This window comes from Dipodomys ordii, unplaced genomic scaffold (assembly GCF_000151885.1).
Source record: "Dipodomys ordii isolate 6190 unplaced genomic scaffold, Dord_2.0 Scaffold100, whole genome shotgun sequence".
Taxonomy (NCBI): domain Eukaryota; kingdom Metazoa; phylum Chordata; class Mammalia; order Rodentia; family Heteromyidae; genus Dipodomys; species Dipodomys ordii.
Window position 1 is genome coordinate 7,165,964 of NW_012267316.1, and position 24,054 is coordinate 7,190,017.

General features: G+C 42.3%; 1 protein-coding gene across 2 annotated transcripts in view; it reads left to right on the plus strand.

Annotated features, from left to right (window-relative positions):
* The window catches only part of Spire1 (spire-type actin nucleation factor 1), a 131,582-nt gene extending 121,062 nt beyond the window's left edge, over positions 1 to 10,520 (plus strand). For both annotated transcript variants that reach the window (XM_013027186.1, XM_013027187.1), the window contains 5 exons: positions 4,539 to 4,676; positions 5,171 to 5,241; positions 5,970 to 5,997; positions 6,102 to 6,238; positions 8,713 to 10,520. In XM_013027186.1, the coding sequence (XP_012882640.1) occupies positions 4,539 to 4,676; positions 5,171 to 5,241; positions 5,970 to 5,997; positions 6,102 to 6,238; positions 8,713 to 8,971 (633 nt within the window). In that variant the 3' untranslated portion in view covers positions 8,972 to 10,520. The remainder of the gene's footprint in view (positions 1 to 4,538; positions 4,677 to 5,170; positions 5,242 to 5,969; positions 5,998 to 6,101; positions 6,239 to 8,712) is intronic.
* The last annotated feature ends 13,534 nt before the right edge of the window (positions 10,521 to 24,054 follow it).

The following is a 24,054-nucleotide window of genomic DNA, read 5'->3' on the forward strand; positions in this document are numbered from 1 at the left end:
TCAGACGGGCCCTTTGCTTCTGATCATTGATTCCAATCTTGTGTAGGATGTGTAGAACATGCCATGATTTCACTTAAGAAAGAAATTACTGAAAGGACAACAGACTCAAAATGCAGCATCACATTAGAGAGGTTGTGGGTGTCTGTCTCTGGGAATGAGTCACCAGGAACCTGTCTTCTCCACAAGAGGCCCTCTGAGGGCCTGGGTGCTTTCCTCTTGGGGCCTCCCTCACCACCAGGTTTGCTCACTCACCCAGCTGGCAAAGCAGCTCCTGCCAGCCAAGTAGCTACCATAAACTGCCTGTACCCGGAGGTACGTGTGCGTCATTGCCACTTCCTGTCAACCTCCATGAGCTCTGTCTCCCAGTATCCAGAGGCTAGGCCAGTTCTGGCTAACCTGAACCAGAACTAGCACCTGCCAAATGCATTATAATAATCAAGATGTTGTTTCTCATTAGAAAATAATTGTTTCCTTTTTTATTGATAGGGTTATCTAAAACACTTCAATTCTCCTTTTGAGATTTTTCTCACATGATAATCCATGTTACTATTATTTGAACGTACATGTTGTTGAGGAACACATCAAAAAGATTTTAAGAGGAAATCATTAGCTAGACACAGATGGTACATGCCTGTATCCTAGCTACTCAGAAGGCTGAGATCTGAGGATCGCAGTTTGAAGCCAGCCCTGGCAGGAAAGTCCATGAGACTTTGATCTCCAATGAACAACCAAAGTAAAAACTGAAAGTGGAGCTGTGGCTCAAGTGGTGAAGTGTCAGCCTTGAGCAGAAAAGCTAAGGAATATGCTTAGGCCTTGAGTTCAAGCCTTAGTACCAGTGCTCTCCCACTCCACCTCACTCCCCAGAAGAATGCCAGGAACCAGTGGCTCACGCCTGTAAATCCTAGCTACTCGGGAAGCTGGTTTCTGAGGATCACAGTTCGAAGCCAGCCTGAGCAGGAAAGTAGTTAATCTCCAATTAAGTACCAAAGAGCCACACACACACACATACACATAGCAGATGCTGGTGAACAGCCAGGCCTGACTCTTAAAGACCTGATGTTTACTAATGATGACCTAGCAGCTGGGCCCTTTGTTATTCTATTAGTCACCTTGGTAGAAAGGAGGCTCTAGATGTAAGCCAGATGCAGCACATTCCTTCCTCTATCATTTGTCATGAGGTCTCTGTCCTTTTTCCCATTTTAGATCTGTCCATTGGGCAGAACAGTGAGGTATGGGGGTGACTCTTTAATTCCTGCCACTCCTACATGTTGGCATTTTGCTGTCAACACCTCCTAACTGAGATAGCTCTACAGGAAGCTATATCTGTTTCCCACAAAGAAAGTATTTATTCTGGATGTTAAAATTGAATTTGAAAAAAGAGAAGAGTATTTACACTTAATTGCTATTTTGGCTTAAAATTGCCTCTCTGATTTATTAAAAACTTGAAAACCAATGGTTGTTTCAGACAGTCTTCAGATATACGCTACTCATGACCATTATGGAAAATGTAGCCAGGCATCAATAGCAACTCAGGAGGTTGAAATCTAAAGATTGCAATTCACAGCCATCCTGGAACGTTTGTGACACTCCTATCTCCAATTAATGAGCAAAAAGCTGTGAGTGGAGCTGTGGCTCAAGTAGTAGAATGCCAGCCTTGAATGAAAAAGCCAAGGGAATGTGCCCAGGCCCTGAGTTCAATCCCCAGTACTGAAGGAAAATAAAAAGATATCTCTTCCCACTTGTCAGTGACCTATTCGCCAAAATTCTGCTGGCTAACCTCTCTGTACTGCCTAATTCTAACCCCTTTTATATAGTTAAAACGTATACCCAGTCAAACTCAGTAAACTTACTGGCGTGCATGCCAGTAAGCTCCAAAGGCATATAGTAGTCTTTGTGAAAAGCCTGTGAGGACTTAGCTTGCCTCTGGTCACATAGGAACACAAAACAGTGAGGGAAATGGAGTTGTGTGGTGTAGCCCTTGCCCTCCATGCAATGTAGCCTGTCAGATAAGCTGAGCACCTACTGCTGTACTGACAAAGCATAGTGTCTTAGTGGCAAGGCTCTCACTCACTTCAAACCCTGGTGTCACAAGTTGAAGCAAAACCTGTGAAGTTTAATTTGGCTCTGGGGATGCTGTTAATTTTTTTTTGGTCAATCGGAAACAAATAATGAAAAGTATTTATTATGTCATTTTCATGTTGCATTAAAGTCTTGTTGTCCTTGAGAAAGCTCCAGAATTAAAACATTAGCATTTGACTTGTTTAGTTATTTTACTAAAGGGTAATAATCTACTTGAACTTTAAAAATAAATCAGAAAGCAAAGCAGAAAAAAAAAAATCTACTTCTTAATGTCCTTTGAAGTTCTAACTTTGCTGTAGGTCAAAGCAGGAAGTTGAAGATCTGCTTGACTAAGGACTTGTGTGACTGAAACAAGGGAAGCCCCCTGCTGGTGGGTTTATCATGATAGAAAGTTGGTCCCTGCTAATAAAAGGGAAGTATCATTCTAGGTGTTGGTAGCTCACACCTGCAGTCCTAGCCCCTCAGGAAGCTGCGAACTGAGAATCATGTTTTAAAGCCAGCCTGGGCAAGAAAGTCCATGAGACTCTTAGCTCCAGTTAGCCAAAAAACTAGAGTGGAACTGTAGCTCAAGTGGGCAGTAGCTTTTAGCAAAAAAAGAAAAAAAAAGCTTAGGAGCAGCCCTGAGTTCAAGTCCTAGTACCAGCATCAAAAACAAAGAATTACCTCTGCCTAGGTTGCTTAGCAGCCATGTGTGCTAGTTTACAGCTGGGGAAATTGACACTTCTTGCTGTCTTCCTAGCATGCACAGTAACACATATGGTCATCTGGTTCTTGGCTATATCCAGATGGCTACAGTTTAGCAGTATTGCCAGCCAGCCATTGGCCACCATCCCAGTTGAGTGAAAATCATGGTAGGAAAACTTGTTCTTTTGACGTGTTAAGAACAGAGAAAACCCATCACTCAGATGTCCTGAGCCAGCACTCAGTTCTGATGGCTTGACCTTCAGAAAGGCAGTTCATTGTTCCACTTGACACCATGCTCTGTTCTCAGGGGGGAGCAAAACAGAGCAGATATTGAACATGCTGCTTTAATCCTATTATCTCAAAAAGCTGTTCCCACTGAAAGAGAAAACTGTGTGATGGGTGATTTTTTTTAAATGTGTATTGTGGGCATCTTAGAGCAAATGATGTAATTTTTCTGAACAATTCTTGCCCTCCAAATACTAACAAGTTCCTCATCTTAAGAAACCTAATTGCAGGATTTTTTACAAAGAATTTTTAAGCCAGTTTAGTCTACCTTAAGTTAGCTTGAACAGAGATGATTTTGTACTTTTTTTAACCAATAAGCAGTAGTTTGTCAAACTACCTTTTTTATTTTTAGTAAATGCTAATGTTTGTTGAATTTGCAACTTAGCTTTATTTTTGTTTTCCTCTGATTGAAAGACAGAACTGAATGTTAAAACTCCATAAACTGACTGCGTTCATAGTCATGTGCTTTCTCATTTGGCTTGTTTGGTTCCAGAATGCCTGGGAGCAACGCTATTGTGTGTGTGGGAGTGAATTATAATGTGTCTGTGCTGAGAACATTCAGTTTCAGTGTCACTGCACCACAATGGCCCCTTGAAGGCTGGCAGGGCCCGAATGCACAAGACTGTTCTGTCTTTCTCTTAGATCCACCAATCAAGAGTGGGCCGGATGGAGAACGGATGGGTGCGAGGCTCTTATTCAGTAGGATCAGTTACATCAACATCTTCCACAGCTGTTAGTAGGAAAGCCATTAACATAAGCCAGCCAACATAAATATTTATTATGAAATTCTTCTGAGTGTTTCCATGCCATCCCAGGGATGACTGCACATTCAGCCATTGTTGCAAAGTAATCATGGAAATCTGGAGCAATGGGCAGCCTGGAGAGATGGCTTTTTGCTTGTAAACTGCTCCCATGGTTTCAGTTCAACTCAGACCCTTTGGATTTTTTTTAAGTGTGCTGATGTAACTGATCACTATAAAGTTACTAACCACTTTCTCTTGGCTATTCTGGGTACCACAAACCAGCTTTGTTTTGTTTTTCTTAAAACAGGACCACTGTTTTGGATTTGCAATTATTCTGTTAGTATATAGGGCACACCACAACACTAATGTCTGTACATAATTAGGAGAAAGCCAACATAAGGTTGGTTTAAAAAAACAATTTTTTTCAAGATATCAGGCATAGTTGTATAGCTGTACTTAATGGGAGAGTTACTATAGGCAAAATATGTGAACAAACGAGGCGTTTTCATGGATTGGATATCTCAGTCGCCTACAGCATGTCTTGTGGTCCTGGTTCCTGCCATCTGTAGTCTTCCTGCACTTGGCATTGATGTGGTGGTCCCCAGAGGGAGCTAGCTCTGTCCCAGTGATCATGGGAAGCCTCTTTTCCTCTCTGCAGCTACTAACCAGGTGTATGATCTGAAGGGAAAATTGCAATTCCAGATCAGTCATGGGAGTTCCTTATTCATGTGGCATTTTGAATTTCAGGAGGAATTCTGCTACCCAGTGGAATGCCTCGCCCTTACCGTGGAAGAAGTGATGCATATCCGTCAGGTCCTGGTGAAGGCAGAGCTGGAAAAATACCAACAGTATAAAGATGTCTACACCGCCCTGAAAAAAGGAAAGGTAGAGCTGTGTAAAGTTGATTAAACGGAACAATAGAAGACAGACAGTTCTAGATGTGGTATCCTAGGAGCCTGGTACACTGGCCAGATGATACAAGGCTTTTAGGGGATCTTAGGAGGTAAGATAGTCAGATACTAGTTATGGACAGAGACCATATATTATATGACAATCACAGCAATCCTAATAGTAGCAGTATGGCTTGATGAAGCCATATTTACACTTGGATCACTATACTTTGAAAAGATTTATAAAGAAAATATGTCTGAGAAACATAGTTTTTCAAAACCTTACTGATGAGACTTTTGAGTGCTGTAGCCTTTTATTATTTTTTGAAGGAGAATTATATAAACATAATGCCAAATTATAAGTATCACTGAACCAGATACCTCCTCCCTCTGTCTATGAAACATCCCCCTAGATGAATATGAAGTATATTGAGCTATGGGAGTTAGATGGGCAGCTGTTGGTCCTGTTTTTAACTTTGTATTTTTTAGCTCTGCTTTTGTTGCCGGACACGGAGGTTTTCCTTCTTCACCTGGTCTTACACCTGTCAGTTCTGTAAGAGGTAAGGTAATTGATAAAAAGGTATATTTCACAGTACTAAAGAAATGCCAATTACTGCTGGACATAGTGGGACATACCTGTAATCCCAATACCCACAGACTACAGGCTGAGGCAGGAAGATCTAGAGTTCAAGGCTAGCCTGGATGACATAGTAAGACCTGTTCCAAAAACAAATTCATAAAAAGAAATACAATTACCTCTACTGTTTCATCATTTTTCCACCTAGGAGTAGTGTTAGAAATGATCCATTCTGTTGTATTACCTCATACCTTCCTTGCCACTTAGGAAGGACGATCTATTTCTTCAAGAATGAACCAAACTATTATTGAACCTGGGAAATTTTTCTCTGTTATTTCTTTTATGTAAGCAAATAACTAATGCATCGTGTTTAAATGACATTTATGGTTATTATGTGAGTCTAAAAAATAATAAGAAAATTCCAAACAGAAGTTGATTCTTTTGTAAGGGACATAGTAATCATGTCTTGACCTTTTAGCTAAGATCAGGAATAGTATCTTCCCTTATCAGTGAAGGACAGAGGGACAGTTAAGCTTTACAGATTTATTGTCTTTTTGGCAATTCTATTTGAATTAGTTTGTTACATTCTGGTCTAAGAAGAAGAGAGTGTATGCATCTTGTTATAGAAGTCATATTGTGTTGCACTGGCCTCTTGAACTCTGCTCACATCCTTTGTGTCACGCCAACTAATGCTTCTGCTTTTGTACACAGGCCTGTATGCTCACAGTGTTGCAAAAAGGTAAGCCCAGCTTGGTTAAATAGAGTTGTGTCCATGTTTTGCCTATGCTAGTCTTGCTCATTCTCATGTTTTCTTTTTTTGGGGGGGTGGGGGGGGAATAATAGATGCGGCTGCCCTCCAAGCCATACTCCACGCTCCCTATCTTTTCCTTGGGACCTTCTGCCTTGCAAAGAGGGGAAAGTTGTATGAGGTCAGAAAAGCCCTCCACTAGCCACCATCGGCCACTTCGGGGCATTGCCAGGTAAGCCAGGACCTGGGTCTTCCAAGAATCCTCTCTGCTTACAGGGACTGCAAAGAAGGGTTAGGTTTGACAAAAGAGGAATTTGCTGGTTCCTTTGTTGGTTCAGACTTGCACACAAATCTCCCAAGCTTCCTCAAAGGCGACTCTTCAGAGGATAATGACAATTTGCTCAAAGGATACTTAATCATATAGTAGTTCCCCTACTTTTGAAGTAACCATTATATTCTTTAGAAGTCATCTTTAAAACTGACCTGATTTTAAATGGAACAAGTCTAATTCTTCTTTCCTCCTCCAGTTTTGGAAAGAAACTACTTTGTGTTTACAGTGGTTTATTATTGTAAAGGCAGAAGTAAAAGATTTATGCTTAAAACTTTTCTAAACTGGCCAAAAAAAAAAAAAAAAGCCCAATACCAGTCCCTTTGCTGGTCATCACAATGGAGGAGGAAGACCAACTCAGGTCCCAGACTGTCAGGGAAGAGTCTCATGGCTCTGTGAGAGCCTAGCATGAGACCTGAGCCCCAAGCCCCAGACACTTGCCTTGTGCTTTGGCTCTGTCCTCTGAACCACCTCTTCATGATGCAGGCTCATAGGGATGTCATAAGTGGGTTTAAGACAATAGTCCTCCTTTTTCCTGCTTACCCTCAACCTCCTGGACCTTCTTTCTGGCCTTTCATATTTGCATTGGTTAAAAAATAAGAGAATTAGTGATCCTTTGTTTCCTTATACTTTTATGGTGCTGTTGATCTAGTTCTGAATCCAAATAACCACTCTCTCAAGTCTAGGAGAATAGGGCAGTGAGCATATGTAATTAAAAACACAAGTGGCAAGAACATTGATCAAAAGATAATTTTTTAGGATGTGTCATAAGACAGAAAAATAGGCAAGGCTCCAATGGTTTACCCCTATAATCATAGCTCCTCAGGAGGCTGCGATCTAAGGCTCGCAGTTCAAAGCTAACCTGGGGAGGAAAGTCGGTGATATTCTTATCTCTGATTAACCAGCAAAAATCTAGAACTGGAACTGTGGCTCAAGTGGTAGAATGCCATCCTTGAGTGAAAAAGCTAAGGGATAACACTGAGTTCAAGCCTCAATACTTGGCACCAAAAACAAAAAAACAAAATGATCAATTTATTTCAGTTTCCTATAGCACATTCCTATAGCACCACAGCATTTTACTGATGCTCACTTATCGTGACACAGAGCACTAGGTCCCTGGAAAACAAACTTGAAGTCCTTCTGAATCATCAGTAGGATATTAGCAACATGTACTTGTGTCTTGGTTGATAAAATGCCTGGTCTACATGTGAATGATCATCAGGCAAACACCTTGGAGACTCTTTTCCAAAGATGTTATAAGTGCACAATTTTTAGTGATTTTTTTTTTGTTGTTTTGTCAGTCGTGAGGCTTGCGCAAACTTGGGGCCTGGGCACTGTCTCTTGAGTTCTTTTGCTCAAGGCTAGCTCTCTACCACTTTAAGCCACAGCGCCACTTCCAGTTTTCAGGTGGTTAAGTAGAGATATGAGTCTCACAGACTTCCTGCTCAGGCTGGCTTGGAACTGTGATCCTACAATCTCAGACTCCTTAGTAGCTAGGATTATAGGTATGAGCCACCAGTAAGTGGCTTTTCAGTGTTATTTCTTAATAAAACCTATTTCCTGGTGTTTATTTGTTTTCCAGTGCTGAGGCTTGAGCTATAGGCCTGATTACTGTCCCTTTGCTTTTTCACTCAAGGCTGGGGCTCTATCACTTGAGCTTTTTCTATTACTTCTGGCTTTTTTTGGTGATTAATTGGAGATAAGCATCTCATGCTTTTTTTCTGCCTTGGCAGGCTTGGAACTATGATCCTTAGATCTTAGCTAGCTGATTAACTAGATATAGAGGTACTATATCTAGGCACTATCAGCACCCAGCCCTTGCTGTCTTTTTAAAAAAAAATGTTTTGAGGCCAGTCATCCGTGGTTCATGCCTGTAATCCGAGCTACTCAGAAGTCTGAGGATCACCGTTTAAAGCCAGCCCGGGCAGGAAACTCCATGAGACTCCTATCTCCAGTAAACCACTCAGAAAACCAGAAGTGGCACTGTGGCGGTTAGAGCACTCGCCTTGAGCTGAAGAGCTGAGGGATAGTGTCCAGACCCAGAGTTCAAGTCCCACAACTGAAAAAAAAGAAAATGTTTTTGAACCTTGTGTCCAGTTAACAACAACAACAAAAAAAAATCCTTCCAAAAAACATGATGTGATCAATTTACCCATTCCATAATGCTTTGACAAGGATTTTAATATTTTGTATATAATTTTATTGTTATTATTAAGGTGTTATACAAGAGGGATTACTGTTTCAGAAGTCAAGTAATGAGTACATTTCTTTTTGGACAATGTCACCCCTTAAAATTTTTAATAATTTACATGTTTTGCTAATGTTGCAATAGAATCTTAAATAGGAATACTGAGCTGTTTGGGCTTTCTTTCTTCCAGGTTTTCTTCAAAATCTAAGTCGGTGGACAAATCAGACGAAGAACTCCAATTTCCCAAAGAGTTCATGGAGGACTGGAGCACAATGGAGGTGTGCGTAGACTGCAAAAAGTTCATTTCAGAAATCATCAGTTCAAGTCGGCGTAGCCTGGTGTTGGCCAACAAAAGAGCCCGATTAAAAAGGAAAACACAGTCTTTCTATATGTCCTCAGCAGCCCCCTCTGAGTACTGTCCTTCAGAAAGGACTATCAATGAGATCTGAGCCCGTGCCTTCCAGTTGCTTTTGTGTCCCAAGGCAAGGCGGTGTCAGAGTGGAAAACACTGCCAAGCTGTCTCTCCTCCCCCTGGTTTTATTTCATAGGCTTGAATTTGTATTAGATCAGACTTTGCTGCTTCACCTTCTCCCACAGACTGAATGCTGTGTTCATATCGGTTGAGGAGACGTGACAGGTCAACCAGTTGGTCACTTGCACTCACAGAGGACAAAACAACAGCCTGAAACTTGCTCTTAAGTGTGTGGATGTGAAAACCAGAAACTTTTTCCTTAGTTGGGTTCTTACTGTCCCTGAAATAATTCCCTGCCTAAGGCAAAGGGTTTCTGGCATGGGAAGTGGGTCTGACAGAGGTGTTGATGTTAGCACAGTTCTAAGCAGTAAGTCATATTGGCATATCCACATGACAGTGTTCCTATCTCATGTACATAGTGTCCAGTGCCCTGCCCCCAGCCAGGTCCCTGGGGAGGGCTAGGCTGTTACTGCCTCACTGCACAAACCTAGGACTTGCTGGTACTTTCAACTGATTTTTAAATTATTGTTGTTCTGAGGTACGAACTCCATAAGGGGCTCTCTGCCTGCATCCCTCTGCACAAGGCAGCTGCTTCCTCTGAGCTGCTGGCCCCCTCCCAGCACCGCGGCACCTCTGACAGGCTTTCGTTCCCTTCCGTGAATGTATTAAAAGTGACTAATAGTTTCATAGTAGAAATCAAAAGAGTTAATTTTGTGGGAGCTTCAGGACAAAGCTGTAATTTTGTCAACTCTGACAAGGATTGTTACAGGAGAGGTTCCAGTGGAAAATGAGCCACAACTCGTCCATTTTCAGCTACATTTTTCATAATTTTGTAGTGCAGTCATCACAACTAAATTCACCCACAATTTGGTACCTAAATATCAAACTAAAATTTATTTTTATAAATGAATTTTAAAAGAAACACATATTTAACTCTTCAAAAATTAAAAAAAAAAAAGTTGAACTCCTGACTGGCAAAAAGTTTGGATGCTTTTTGCAAAATTGAGTTAAGTGTAGGTTGGGTTTCTGTGAAGGTAGATTGGCAGGTAGCGTTTGGCACCTGAAACCACTCAGCTCTTTTGCCCTGTTCCATGGACTATCCTTTGTGACTGATATACTTAGCAATGTGCAACCTTTCAAATCACCATGGATGCGTGAAAACCAGTTAAATGCACATGCACAAATGTTTCCTGAAAGCTATAGAACAGATTTGTCATCAACACTGTGGCAGCTCCATTTAATAAAAAGGCATGACCATCACATTTCATATCACATTAAAAAAAATAGTAACATTTCCACGTTAAATTAACATCATAACCTCAAAACTGCTCCAGTCGTAGTTTTCTAACTGAAATTTACAGTTTAGGAACTGGCTTTAAATTACTTACACTTATAAAATAAACTTTACCAGTTGAGTAAAATAATGCATGTTACTAGTTTATCTATAATGCATGTAAAAGTGGACCACCAGAACACTGAATTGTTTCAATTATATTAAAGACTCTTCTTAAGAACTTTAAAAATTATGTTCGTTAGATGGGTGCCAGTGACTCATGCTTGTAATCCTTGCCCCTTAGGAGCCTGAGATCTGAGGATAGCAGTTCAAAGCCACAATGGGGCAGGAAAGCCTGTAAGACTCTGTCTTTGCCAGAAGTAGAGCTGAAGCTCAAGTGGTAGAGTGCTAGGCTTGAGCAAAAAAAACAACTCAAGAACATCACCCAGGCCCTGAGTTCAAGCAGGCCCTAGTACCAGCACACGTGCTCACGCATGCGTGTGCGTGCGCACACACACACACACACACACACAAATTATATTGGTTATATCTCATGTTTTAAAGTTTTCAAGAAAACATCTCAACTATACAAATATGCCCACCCTCTTGGATGGCCCAGGCTTAAGCTGCTGTGGCTTCCTACAAGGGAGTAAGGGGAAGAGGTGGTACTTATATGAGTATATAAATATGGATCTAGGTAACATGCTTTTTAAAACAATGACTGGTTGCTGTTTGTATTGCAACATAAGACACTGACCACCCACCTCCCCCAAAATGAGAATTCCACTCACATTCACAACTTCCTATCTAGTTCAGTAGTTCTCTAGTAAACTTTTTATCCCCTTCTTCAGGTTACAGTACGGGGTGTTGCAACAAATGACTTGAGCATTGTGATCACCTTTTACCAGGCCATTATGGTTGCAGATCCATGAACAGCTTTGCCAGTTCATCCAAGAGGTTGAGTGAATGGTGTTTCCAGTGAAACAGTTTGCAGAAAATTGTGTAAAAAAAGAACATATAACAGGATTAAAGTTTTAGAATCAAATTACCTCTGAGGTACCAAAACAGATTTGTGTGTCTACTTTCCCTTATCTTGGCCATGCATGCCCCCTTCAACATTTGTACTAAGTGAATTTTCCATAGTCTGATTTAAGCTCGAGGCACTTGCTTTTAAAATCCTGCGCCTCAGCTCAGAGCTCCCTGCGCCTCCCCCACCCCACCCCCTGCAGTGTGCCTTGCTATCCTGGTTTCCTCCTGGTGAAGCTTTTTCTTCCCACCAATAACAAGCTGTGGTTGTCTGGTCTCAGTTGGAGCTGGATGTACCTTGCGCATGTGTACACATCTTTGTTGTTTCTTCCATCCCAGCTCCTTCCAGGTGTGAGCACCAGGTTCTTTTGTCCCATAGGCCATGGGGTCACCCAGGGAGATCTATGCCTCTCTCTGTGTAGCTTCACTTCTTACCAGTATCAGATGTAAGACGCTTGCCAATACTGTAATATATTCATTAATATTTGAAAGACATTCATTCAGTGGACAGTGGGAATTAACTGTCCCAAAGCAGGTAAAAATTAAATCAAATAATTGATGTACAGTGACTTAATGATCTTACCAATTAAAAATGAAGAGAGATGCAATTAACACCATGAACTCATACTATGAAAATTTTAAGGCTTTTATTTTTCTAACTACACTAATAAATATGGAACTGGATTTTAGGTATCATATAGGAAATGAGTGTTTTAAATTATGTTCCTGTTTACTAAAGCAGAACAGCAGAAAAATTTTGTACAATCAGAACAATTGAAGGTGTACTGCTGCTGGACTTTGACCTGGCTTCTCCTGTGTAGAAAGTTGAAAGGGATTGCTGACATTCAGGGTGACATGATGGCACTAAATGTTTTCCATTCAAGTATTTTATTTTAAAACTTATATAGGGAAAAATAAAATGTCTTTGGTCATAGCTTCTGTGTTGAGTTCCAGTGTCTTCTGGTTACCCACTGTTTGAAGTCACCAGGCTGGAGAGGTAAGAGACCAAGCAGTGGTAACTTATGGTAATTTCAGAAATAAAGTCTGAGCTGGATGCCAGTGACTCACACCTGTAACCGCAGCCACTCAGGAGGCTGAGATTTGAGGACCAAGGTTCAAAGCCAGAAGATTCTCCCATCTCAGTCTGCTGGGTTCATAGAACTATAGATGTATTCTACCATGCCCAGTTTTTATTTATACTTTCTAAATAGCACTCCTCAAAGGGCATCTTCCTCAAGTGTGAACTTAGGAAATTTGTTATATATACTTCATGCACTCTAGGAGTGGTGCTATAGACTGCATATCTTAGCATCACATGATACTGAATTTTATATAGATCTATGTACACAAGCTGTTCTCTGGGTCACCTGACCTTTTTAAGGCGCTTTTTCATTTTTGCACTGAAGTTTCTCTGTGATAACAACATGAGACGTATGAGCAGTGACCTGCATCCTGGCCTTCTCCTTTCCTGGGGGGGAGGAAGTGTGCATGCACCGAAAACCTACATCCCAGCTCCTCAGGAGAAACCTGCCACAGGTGGATTGAAGATTGCTGTACCACAAATCGAAGTTCCTAAGCAGTTCCTAAGTGTAAAGTTCTAGGGAAGGACGTGGAGTGGGAAGGAACAGCCAATCTTCTCAGGTAAACCTGTGAACACTGTAGCCTCTGTATATGGAGCCCCAGTGGGAAAGCAGAAAAATATAAGAAACTTGCAAGGTGCTGGTGGCTCACCCATGTAATCCTAGCTACTTGGGAGGCTGAAATCTGAGGGTCGTGGTACAAAGCCAGCCCAGGCAGAAAAGTCTAGGAGACTCTTATCTCCAAATGATCACTAAAAAGCTGGAAGTAGAACTGTTGCTCAAAGTAGTAGAGTACCAGCCTTAAGAGAAAAGATTAAGGGACAGCTCTCAGACCCCGAGTTAAGATTCCATACTGACATCAAAAGCAAACATGGCAGCAGCTTTGGTTTTACACATCTGAAAAGAGAATCCAAATTTAGCCATGCACCAGCTACAAACCTCCAGAGTCATCCTGCTCCAATTCCAGGTTACAAGGAGTCAAGTGCATGGGATACATAATGGCTGGACTCCGCCCTAGGTTTTTTTAAGGAGCCAAGACCCTAGATCTTGATACCTAAAAAACAAAACAACAACAACAAAACCCTAGACTAATTAGCAAAGTAGGTTTTTTTTGACAGCAATACCAAGCATCTAATTTTGTTTTTTCTGTGGGGGGAGGGGTGTACGTGTGTGCACACATACATGCTGGTACTGGAGCTTGAACTCAGGGCCTTGAGCTCTTGCTTGGTAAGCGCCCACTTTTTGGAAGTCTTGCTGTGTAGTACAGGCATCTTTCTTCCCTGTGCGTCCTCTTGAGTGCTGGGAATCAGGTGAGAGAACTTCACAGGTTGACCAAGTGGTAAACCTTTAAACTGAGCCAATTGTAATTAGTAATTGAGGGGGGAAAAAATCTTTGGGTAATCCAAGCAAATCCTTTCACTGACATGTGAAATGGCAATTCTTTCCAAGTAACGTTTCTGTCTTTTGAAGACAGACTTGGTTATGAATATTACACAAAAGCAAGAAAGTACAAAATGTTACTTATTTGAAACTCAAAAGCAGAGGCAAATAGTTGTACAAGTTGCCATAAACAAGTTTTAGTCCATCTCTCAAAAGGAAATAGTCAAACCTCAGAAGGAAGTTAACTATGAAACACACACACCTTCCTTGCAGCTGAGGCTATAACTCTGATAGAGTGCTTGCCTTGTATGTACAAAACCCTGGGATCAAATTCCCAGTCCCATGACTACCACCACAGGTGCACACACACACACACACACAAAACAACCAACCTTGTACTAGCCACTTAGCTTCAGTACTGAGTCCAGCACTGGGTCCTATTGGAAGATCTTACCTGCCATGGCAGTAGTGGGCAACACATCCCTTTGTTCCCACAGTTCACTGCATACTTCCTGCTTTTTTAAATTTTCTTTTTAATTAATTTTATTTTTTGATTATGTGGTACCAAGGAATCGAATGTAAGGTCCCTGCATGCGAGGCAAACACTCTACCACCAAGCCACATTCCCAGCCCCTACTTCCTGCTTTGATATGAAGAGAAAGTGACTTCATAGGTGAACACTGTAACTGTTCATTTTCATCTCTGTGACATGCATTACCACACAAATTACATCTTCAGCAACAAAGCAACTTGTTACCCAGGAGAGAGTCACAGCTGCAGGTGGCTCCAAATCTGCACGCCTCCCACGTGCAACTCCGAGAAAAGCAGGTCACTGCCTGAACTCACCAACTCTCATTTCTACAGCTGGCCTTTCAGAGCTGATCTCGACTGTTGAAAGGAATCCATGCCAACAACCGACTGCAGGAACCCTCTGCCTTCATCTTCTAGGCCCTCACCTGTTTTAATGCATCCAGGATAAGGCAGACCTTATTCCCTGCAAAGTGCCCTCTTTGACGAGGTCAACTAGTTGGAAGTTCTGACCTCAGGTAGATTCATGCCATGGTTGACTTGATGGTGCTGCCCATATGTCTCCACAGAAAATGCTGCTTCTTCCTGAAGGATCCTCTTAATAATCCTCATTCCTCTCAGTATCAACTCCTGCCCTCCATATTTCTGGGCAGGTTTTTCTGTCATACTTAGCACCTAATATCCTAGTACATTGGTCAAGCACTGGTGGCTTTGACCTGTAATCTTAACTACTCAGGAATCAGACCTGAGGATCCCAGTTCAAAGCTAGGCAGACAAATCTGAGAGACTCTTATTTCCAATTAACTAGTAAAAACTAGAAGTAGAGCTGTGGTTCAGGTGGTAGAGCACCAACCCTGAGCAAACAAAGCTAAATGAGAACACAAGGCCCTGAGTTAAGCCCCAGTACACACACACACACACCATTCTAGTCCATTGTCCCATGAAGATACGAAGATCTTGTCACACTTCTTTCCTGCCATATTCCTAAAATGTCTGGTATGAAACAAGTCCTCCACAGATGTGGAGAGAGAGAGTGAGCATGTTCAACATGGAAATGAGAATAAGTAAGAAATAAGATGGGAACTTCCAATTGTCTTCAGAACAACCAGCAGTTTTAAGTGTACTCCAACAGCCACATCCCTGCCTTTCCTTAAGTCAGAGTATAATTCTAAGTTAAATTCTTGCCTGTCATGGTATTAGCACAGTGGACTTGAAATTTGAAGAATACTTTTTGCTATCCTGGGTTGTCTATGTGTGTGTACATGTGCATACATATGCACAGTGCTGGGTGGAATGCAGGGACTTGCAAATGCCAGGCAAGCCGTCTACCACTACCTCCTAAGCCCTTGTCTTCCTGCTTTCTTCCTATAAAGACAGCTCTCCCCCATCTCCAGAGCCCCTTGATAGAGCAATCTGCAAGCTCAACCTCCTCCCATTGCAGTGTGTGCAGATGCACAGGCCCTGGAGACCTGCCCTCCAAGCTGCTACAGAAATGCAAAAGGTATTTATCAATACTGAGTTCATCCCATTCGTTACTACTGACCTCTTTTTATGGCATAGCTGTTAGCTTTTACTAGTAATCACAAAATTATGGTTTTAAAATGAATGCCGGTTATGCCAAAATAAATATTAAATTTATCATACTGACAGTTTGGCCAAGGAAAAAGTAAGGAAAGTTATGAAAATAAGCTTTATGACACTAATCAATTTTTTCGTGGTACTGGGGTTTGAACTTAGGACCTTATGCTTGTTAGGTAGGCTTTCTATCTCTTGAATCAAGTCCCCAGCTCTTTTTTTGCTTTAGTTATTTTTCAAATAGGTGTCATGTTTGTGCCTCGGCTGATCTGGAAAGCGATCCTCCTATTTACCCTTCCCACATAACCAGTTGGGCTTATTCCACCATACCCAACTTTTCATTGGGTAAGATGAAATCTTGGCCTCAAACATTGATTCTCTTGATCTCACGTCCTAAGTAGCTAAGATTACTGGAATGAGCCACCAAGCACGGCTAATAATAAGTGTTTTTAAAATGAACTCCCCTCTATAAAACTAATGTAAGCCAGTAAAACAACAACAACAAATAAACTTCACAAATAATGTTTGAGAAACTGTCACTGTTGCCCAGGCTAGCCTTGAACTCTTGGACCCAAGCAATCCTCCTCACTCAGCCTCCAAAATAGCTGGTTCTATAGGTGTGCACCATTGAACCTGGCTAATTTTTAGAATTTTGGTCTGGAGATTAAACCCAGAGCCTCCCTGAGGCTAAGCAGGTACTCTATCACTGAGTTACACCCTGGCCCAGAGCAACTCTTACAGAGACTCTAGGAATCCTCTATTACAGGGGGACAGGGGCTGGGAATGTGGCTTAGTGGTAGAGCGCTTGGCCAGCAGGCACAAAACCCTAGGTTCAATTCCTCAGCACCACATAAACAGAAAAAGCCAGAAGTGGTTCTGTGGCTCAAGTGGTAGAGCACTAGCCTTGACTGAAGAGAAGCTCAGGGACAGTGCTCAGGCCCTGAGTTCAAGCCCCAGGATTGGCAAAAAAAAAAAAAAAATACAGGGGGACAAACAGGAATAGTGATGTAGACATTTTTTTATTTAATCTTTATTTATTTATTTATTTTTGCTGGTCCTGGGGTTTGAACTCAGGGCCTGGGCACTATCCCTGAACTTTTCAGGCTCAAGGCTAACACTTTACCACTTGAGCCACAGCACCACCAGGGTTTTTCTGAATAATGTATTAGAGGTAAGAGTCTCACAGCCTTTCCTGCCTGGGCTGGCTTCAAACCACGATCCTTAGATCTCAGCCTCCTGAGTAACTAGGATTACAAGCGTGACCCACCAGCACCTGGCTAATGTGGACATTTTAAAAAGGCAAATCTTAGGCAGAGTGGGTGATCTGTAATCTTAGCTACTCTGGAGGCTGCGATCTTAAGGATTAAGCAGTTCAAAGCCAGCCCAGGAAGGCAGATCTGAGAGACTCTTACCTTCTATTAGCCAGCAAAAAGCCAGAAGTGGATGTGTGGCTGAAGTGGAAGAATGCTAGCCTTAAATAAAAATAAAGCTCAGGAACAGTGCCTAGGCCCTAAATTCAAGCCCCAGTGCCCAGTACAGTCATGCACGCGCGCGCACACACACACACAATTGTCTGAGTATACGGCTCATTTGTAAGTGAATTTGTTTGGTAGAGGGAAGGAGACAGTGGAGACATCAGCATCTGACCCCTGTATGGAAGACACCACCCCTTCCTAAACATGGGTTTGGGGGTAGAAGCACCAAGGCAAGCAATCACCTGCTTGTCAGAAACTGAAAACCCTTTGGCTCAGAGCAGAATGTTGTCTTGTTTGATTCCAGTGCCAAATGGATGGAAAAGTGTCAAAAAGTATTCAGCCCCATTGTTCCTTTCTTTCTTTACAAGAAAGATATCCTGGATCACAGTGATCTAGTACCATTGCCACAAAGGCTGCCTGGCCATGGCTCTGATGGCCTTGCACAGTCCAAGGGAAGAAAACTAGATTTGTCTTGAATATCGTTCTAGCAAGGGTTTGTAGGAAGAGCCTAGTGTGTTTAACTTACTCCTCACCCAGGAGCAAGGAGGAAACTAGAAATTCAAAGGCAGCAGGAGTCTGGGTATGTATATACAGACACACACACCATTCTCCCTCTGTACCTTCAAATTCAACCAACTACAGATGGTTTAAATACTCATGGAAAAAGTTGTGTCTGGGCTAAACTTGTAGTTTTTTGTGTGATTCTTAACACAGCTTGACAACTACTACACATTTACACTGCTAGCATTGTCTGTTATCTAGAGATGATTTAATATATACAAGAGGATGTTGCAGGTTCTATGCAAATTCTGTGACATTTTATAGAAGGAACTTGATTATGGCTTTTGTTGACCTCTGGGTACTAGAACCAATTCCCTGAAGGTACAAAGGAACAACTGAGGAAAAAAAAAAAGCCCCAGGCTGGGCACCAGTGGCTCATGACTGTAATCCTGGGTACTTAAGAGGCTGAGATCTGAGGATCCCAGTTCAAAGCCAGACAGGATAGGAAAGTTAATGAGACTCTTAACTCCAATTAATCCCCAAAATCTGAAAGTGGAGCTGTGGCTCTAGTGGTAGTGCACCAGCCTTGAGTGAAAAGGCTAAGAGCACCTAGACCCTGTGTTCAAGCCCCAGAACTGAAACCAAATTAAAAACATAAACCTCAGGCAGGTAATATGCTATTAACAAGATACTTTAAGAGATGACTGTATGTCCTCTGAAAATTAAACTAAATTTAAATGGTCAAAACAGTATGGGAAACAATGCCCTGCTCAATATTCCAAAACTGATAAAAAGGTATTTTGTGGGGGCTGGGAAGGTGGCTCAGTGGTAGAGTGCTTGCCTTGCATGCATGAGGCCCTGGGTTCAATTCCTCAGCACCACATAAGCAGAAAAAGCGCTGTAGCTCAAGTGGTAGAGCGCTATCCTTGAGCTGAAGAGCTGAGGGACAGCTCCCAGGCCCAGAGTCCAGGCCCCACGACCGGCCAAAAAAAAAAAAAAAAAGTATTTTGTGTTACTTGTGCCAGGTGTATGGGAGGCGCCCTTTCAGCTAGCCCTCGGAGGAGGACACAGCTGCTCTGGGCAATCTGACCAGCGTAAGATAGGCCTGCCCAGGCCACTACAAGTCTGATGCAGAGCCACACTGACTGTCCAGCACCACTATTCACAAGCCTCCCAGACCTGAGAAGGCTCCTATATTTAACCCCAACTCTAGCCCTCTGCTTTTGGATGAAGCTGGCCTGTGATGGCTGCAAACTTTGGGATCAAAACCCACCAGAACTAGCCACTGGTTCATGCTTATAATCTTACCTACTCAGGAGGCTGAGATCTGAGGATCATGGTTTGAAACCAGCCAAGGCAGGAAAATCTGTGAACCTCTTACCTCTAATTGTTGGAAACCCAACACCCTCTGTATCCGAAACAAAATAGACACACAAGAGATAAAGGAGATCTCATCAGGCAATTCACTTCTGCACAGAACGGTGCATAGACACTCTCCACAGAATTAGGCAAGCATACCAGGTGGAGCAGTCTGCTTATTTTTATCCCAACCCATGGAGTGATGCCACCCCTCCTTGTTTGTTAGAAATCAGGCTTACATTTTATGTATCATTTGTTACCACCCAAGAAAATCCAAAAGTGGAGGTGTGGCTCAAGTGGTAGAGTACCAGAGTGGAGTGAAAAAAAACGAAGGGGCAGCACCCAGGCCCTGAGTTTGTACCAATACTGGTACAAACAAAACAAAACAACCACTAGAAACTTCTGTCAGTAAATGGAGGGAGGAGTCACAGCTTGAGAAAATCTTTCTCTCATATCCTGGACTCTTGGAAAGGATGAACTCTGGGAAAGTTAAGTCAATTCCTGTTCAATAAACAAAGACAGTCTTAAAACCAGCAACTCACAGCCTGCCTGTGCCCTTGCCTAAACACCTCCAGGATGCAGTGATGGCAGGCCCCAAAGGATAGGCGGGGCCAGTGCTGTCAGTGCTGGGCCCTGCTCTAGTCTCAGGTTGGTCCTCAGGTTCCATGTGCTCCCAACAAGCAGTAGCCAACAGGTTCAGGTCTACATTCAGGCACCTGCTCACCCACCCCTGACCCTGCTGAGAGGCTATCCCTAAGTACCTCCTGAGGTGAGCAGAGAGAGCACCCTAATCACACATTGTATTCTGCAGGATAGTATCACACAGCACATTAGGCTTGTCTATGTTTTCTCTATGACCATTTTTTAAAGTGAATTAAAATTTTATTGTCAATATATTGAGATAAATTAACTTGCAACCTAATTCTCCATAGCTTTTATAAGATAAAATTATTTACAAATGAAAAAAAATATTACCTTATACCACCAGCAAGAATGAATAGCTTTAAATTTTTCTCTGAAACAGAACAACACACAACGAAGGGGTCTATCAGCTGCCCTGGACATAGAAGAAAAGAACTAAGCAACCCAAAGACAGTGATAGGAAGGGAGGAATGAGAGGGAAAGAGGGAATAGCCTACACTAAGCAAAAGGAAAGAAATGTAAACATCACCTGATGTGGAAGAAATAATTGTACTGTCAAAGCTCATAGAATTCACAAACTTTATAGACCATGATAATGACAATTTGCCTTGTGAAGGTTAAAATGTGCTTGTGATTTTAACTAAGAATCACTATTCCACAATACTGTGAAATATGTGAAATTTATGTAATCACCTATCTCAATTTTTAAAAAAAGTGGGTGTAAGGAAGGCGTAGGAGGGATGGGTGACAATGTTGTTAGACACCTTGTTTCGTAGAATGGGAACTTCTTTGTACAACTACTTAAAGATAACAATAATAAAAAATGGTATAACACACTGTTCACAATAGCTAGGATATGGAAACAACCCAGATGTCCCACCACAGATGAATGGATCCAAAAATTGTGGTATCTATACACAATGGAATATTATGCAGCCATTAGAAATGACAAAATAATGGCATTTGCAGGGAAATGGATGGAGCTAGAAGGAATCATGTTGAGCGAGGTAAGCCAAGAATGAAGAGACAAACGGTACATGGTCTCCCTGATAAGTGGATGCTAAATCCAAAATGTTAGGTGATACGACAAAACTAACAGGACTTAAGAAACAAAGAACTCCCACTCATCTGGTTGAACCACTACTATATATCCCCATGCTGCTGATCACATACATGGTATATAACATGTGAACACCGTTATATGTTACAGACTGTGATAGACAATTTGCTCCAGGAAAGTTAGAATGAACTTGTGACTTTAAATGAGCATCATTATTCCACAATACTGTGAAATTCCGGAAATTATGTAACCACTTAATCACAATCAAAAAAAAAAAAAAGAACCTGGGGGAAGGGAGGGAGGGAGGGGATGGTAGGGGGAAAACAATGGAGGGGGTAACAACGTTCAAGAGGAAGTGTACTCATTACCTCACTCATGTAACTGTAACCCTCTGTATAGTATCTTTACAATAAAAAAATGGTATAACAAACTAAACTATTTTACACATAAGATGTATGACAGAGAAAACATTTTCTTTAATTTGGATAGAAAGGGATGTAGACAAATACTGGATCCACCAGACTTAGTGGAGAATCCTGGGTATTGGATCTCAATTACTATTCTCTCTATGACCATTTTTGTTATTTGAGGACTTATCAAACTTCTCTGGAGCATCAGAAGACACAAGGCTGCCCCATTGGTTGCTATTTCTTCCAATCCCCTAGCAAACCTACTGAACATTCACAGAACCAGCAGTGTTTAGAGGTTATGACACTCTATTATCATTAGCACTGTATTATTACAGCTATTTTCTCAACTTGGACATCCAGGTTTAACCTCTTCTCTGACACTTTTCACATGCAATATTTACTTAGTGCTAGTGAATTCCAAATAGGGTTGTAGGAATGAATATTAATCCTACTTTCAACTGACACACAAGTTACAACACCTAACAACTTTACACAAGATACTAAATTGCTATTGCCTTCATTTAATGGTTACCAGGAGAAAAAATGATTTCTTTATCAGGGAAAAGCACAGAAGAGTAAGAAACTGAATGCATTCAGATGGGGGGAAGCCTTTTTTGTGGTTTTCTTGGACAGATGTTCCACCATTTAAGCCACATCCCTAGACCTTTTTTTAAAAAAAGAAGAGGTCTCAATAATTTACTATTATTTATATTAGCAAATATCAGTCAGTAGTAGACAAGGAGATGAGATACAGCCGGGTTGTACATTCCTCCCCCTTCTCTTCCATTCCTATTCATCAGGACAACTGGTTGTTGAACTTCAGACAGCAGTATACCCAGCTTAGATAGGCTGGGAGGGGCTGGCAGCCAGGGTAAGATTCCTCTCCTCTTCAGGAGACACTCAGCTCTTGGTCAAGTTCATGGTCCACCTGATTACCAGTAAACTCTCCTCCCCAGATGAGAGTTTGATCACTACTTTTTGGCTAGGATTTCCTGTTTGCCTCAGACTACAATTCTTCTATCTACATTTTTATGGCTGGGATTACAGAAGTGTGCCAGCACATTCAGTCTCAGGTATTTATTTTTACCTTTATTTGGCTAATAAGGGTTTAAAGTACCTGGTCCCTGATTTTTACAACTGTTCATCCCCTAAAACTGCAATCTTCTCCCACAAATACCCAGGGACCTCTGCATGCCTTCACCCTTGCGGAGAATCAGGAAAGCTACTCTCCTCTCTTAAAAGAACAAGGTTTCCAAAACCAGCTTTCCATGTGTCCCTCTAGAACAGAGCTGATGTGACTTCTGTAAAGTTACAGAGCCATCTTGACACATGTGAAAATGTAAAGGACAAGGTCGAGGAAATGATGCCACATGAAGAGGAGCACCCTGACATTCTCCCCTGACCCCCTCCTCGCTAGGGTGCAGCAGACCCAGTGAATGTGGGCAAGCAGCCCTCATCCTGGGGGGTTAAGGCACTGGGCAGGGAGTGTTTTTCTTGTTGGTTTTTCTGCCAGTACTGAGGCTTTGCTCAGGGCCTTGTGCTCTTGCTTGGCTTTTGCAATCAAGGCTGGCACTCTAGCACTTCGGTTTTTTCTGGTTTACTGCAGATAAGAGTCTCATAGACTTTCCTGCCCATACTGGCTTTAAGCCATGGGCCTCAGATCTCAGCCTCCTGAGTAGCTAGATTACAGGCATAAGCTACCACTACAGGCTGAGGGATGTTTGCAAATCACTACTGTTCACAAGTGATATACAGCTAGAAATCAGCGCATACAGCATGCTACCATTTCACTTTAATGAAAGAAGGAAAAGGAAAAAAGAAACACACATATACTTCAAAGTACATTTAAAAAAAAACTTCTGGAAGGTTTGGTAAAAATGGGGAGTTGATTGGTAGGAGAAAGAGGTCTTTACCGTTCAAGAGGCCTGCGCCACCTTAAGCCACAAACATAGATTGTTCTTTTTATATTAGTGTTGTTTTAAACAACTTTGATTTAAAGACATTCAGGGGAAAAGGCATTTATTCTTATCCCCAAAATGCCATAAAACTAGAAGCAAATTAAGAACACAAGGGAGACACTTAGAGGCCTCCGTAACACCCCCACCAGTAGGTGACATAGAGAGGTGATTGGCAGAGCGCGCTCCTGCCTGGGCATCCGGTCCAGGGTGAGGTGTCCCAGAATGGGGGCAGGGAGAGGGACACGCTAGAGTGGCTGTTACACAGCCTACAGAAGGACAGGTAGGTCCTGTGTCCCCAGCCCACTCCCTGAGATGGGTGACTCTTGTCAGAGCCACGCTCTAGAGAAGATACCTGGGGTTGGCACAAAGTCCCCGGGCCCTGGAACCCAGAGTGCAGAGCTCTGGGAGGTTGCAGCTTCTGAGGAGGACACTTCCTCACCACGGGATTTAGACACCAGAGGGCAGAGCCGCCCACGGGACATCCTGACTTCTTTCACAGGGACGATGGTGACAGCAGTCAGGCAGCTCTGACCAGCAAGCACAGAGGAGAGGCAGGCAAAGTCTCCTCCAGCAGAGCATCAGCAAAGGCACAAGAACAATCGAGAACAATCAAGAACGATCAGAACAGGGTGCAGTGGCCTGGGATGAGGTGCATTCTGTGGCTGCTGCTTCACCTCACTCCTGGTGCTGGACCCCACCATGGGCTGCAGATTCCAGCACATTCCACAGACCTTTCCCAGACTGGGCCGGAAGCACATCCACACTTCCTTTTCTTTCTCCATATTTCCTCTTGT